Source organism: Gadus macrocephalus, chromosome 18 (genome assembly GCF_031168955.1).
Source record: "Gadus macrocephalus chromosome 18, ASM3116895v1".
In the NCBI taxonomy this organism is placed as follows: Eukaryota; Metazoa; Chordata; class Actinopteri; order Gadiformes; family Gadidae; genus Gadus; species Gadus macrocephalus.
This window is the reverse complement of record NC_082399.1, coordinates 1,231,483-1,232,421: the sequence shown is the minus strand read 5'-3', so window position 1 is coordinate 1,232,421 and position 939 is coordinate 1,231,483. Positions and strand designations below refer to the sequence as shown.

The 939-nt window shown below is 43.5% G+C and overlaps 1 protein-coding gene across 2 annotated transcripts in view; it reads left to right on the top strand.

Moving 5' to 3' along the window:
- plekhm1 (pleckstrin homology domain containing, family M (with RUN domain) member 1) overlaps positions 1-939 on the top strand; it is a 14,146-nt gene continuing 13,207 nt past the window's right edge. The window contains exons 1-2 of one of the 2 annotated variants that reach the window (XM_060037408.1): positions 1-174; positions 845-934. In XM_060037408.1, coding sequence (XP_059893391.1) covers positions 881-934 — 54 coding nt within the window. In that variant the 5' untranslated portion in view covers positions 1-174; positions 845-880. Of the gene's footprint in view, positions 206-844; positions 935-939 lie in introns of both variants that reach the window. The other variant, XM_060037407.1, reaches the window with a different exon arrangement.

The following is a 939-nucleotide window of genomic DNA, read 5'->3' as shown; positions in this document are numbered from 1 at the left end:
ACACCTTTCACTCAAACTACCATGATGCACCGCTCCTCCCTTATGTCAATCGGCTCGCTTGTCGAGGAACACAAACTCCTGGATTTGACTTTTAATTCGGATTAATGAATACCGTGTTCCAGATAAGGATTCGGGTATCTGTTCACCCTGACAGAAGCCGTGTCGCTGTTTGAGGTGTGTAATGACAAGATATGTAGCTCGCATGGTGAGTAGTTATCACTGCTAACTAGCAAGTTAACGTAAACATGCGTGACAATAAACATTGAAACGAGGATTAAATTAAACAAATTTGGTTGATTTGGATACAGCTTTAAGAGGTTTTCTCTGTTCTGTGTCTAAACACCGAGGTCAAGCAGCTTCTGCTACTGTCAGACGGTACAGGTGAGCTTGTTTGGGTTAGCAGACTTACAGTTAGTTATGATTGGTTTTGTATATACTGTATACGGTTCATCTCGTGTTTGTCGTTTAGTGATAAATGGTTTGTTGTTGCGTATTTATAAACGTGTATCTTTAGCACTACTGCAGGAAGTGTCATGTGACGTCCATTTGATCCTGCACTATTAGGTTGAGGAAGTACATGTTCTGTCCTCTCTACTTCCCTTGAACGTGTCGTTACAGCAGCAACATCTCCCTCACATGACTGCATTACAAAGAGTGCACAGTGTGTATGCGAGCGTGCGTGTGCGTGTTTAGTAGCGAACGGAAAAATCACGTTTTGTATGAAATACTGTTTCCAGACAGATAAGTCCGGTGGCTAGTCAGAGGTCTTCAGCATGTTACTTTTTTTATCACTATCTGTGATTCCTTCCTCCTGAGGGAATAGTGAGTTCTTTATATTTTCCAGTAAGCTGCGGGGGACTGGTATCTCTCATGAGGTGCCATGCTGGCCACACAGACTCCAGACCTGCCCGCAGAAGGCCAGGACATCAGACAGGTAAA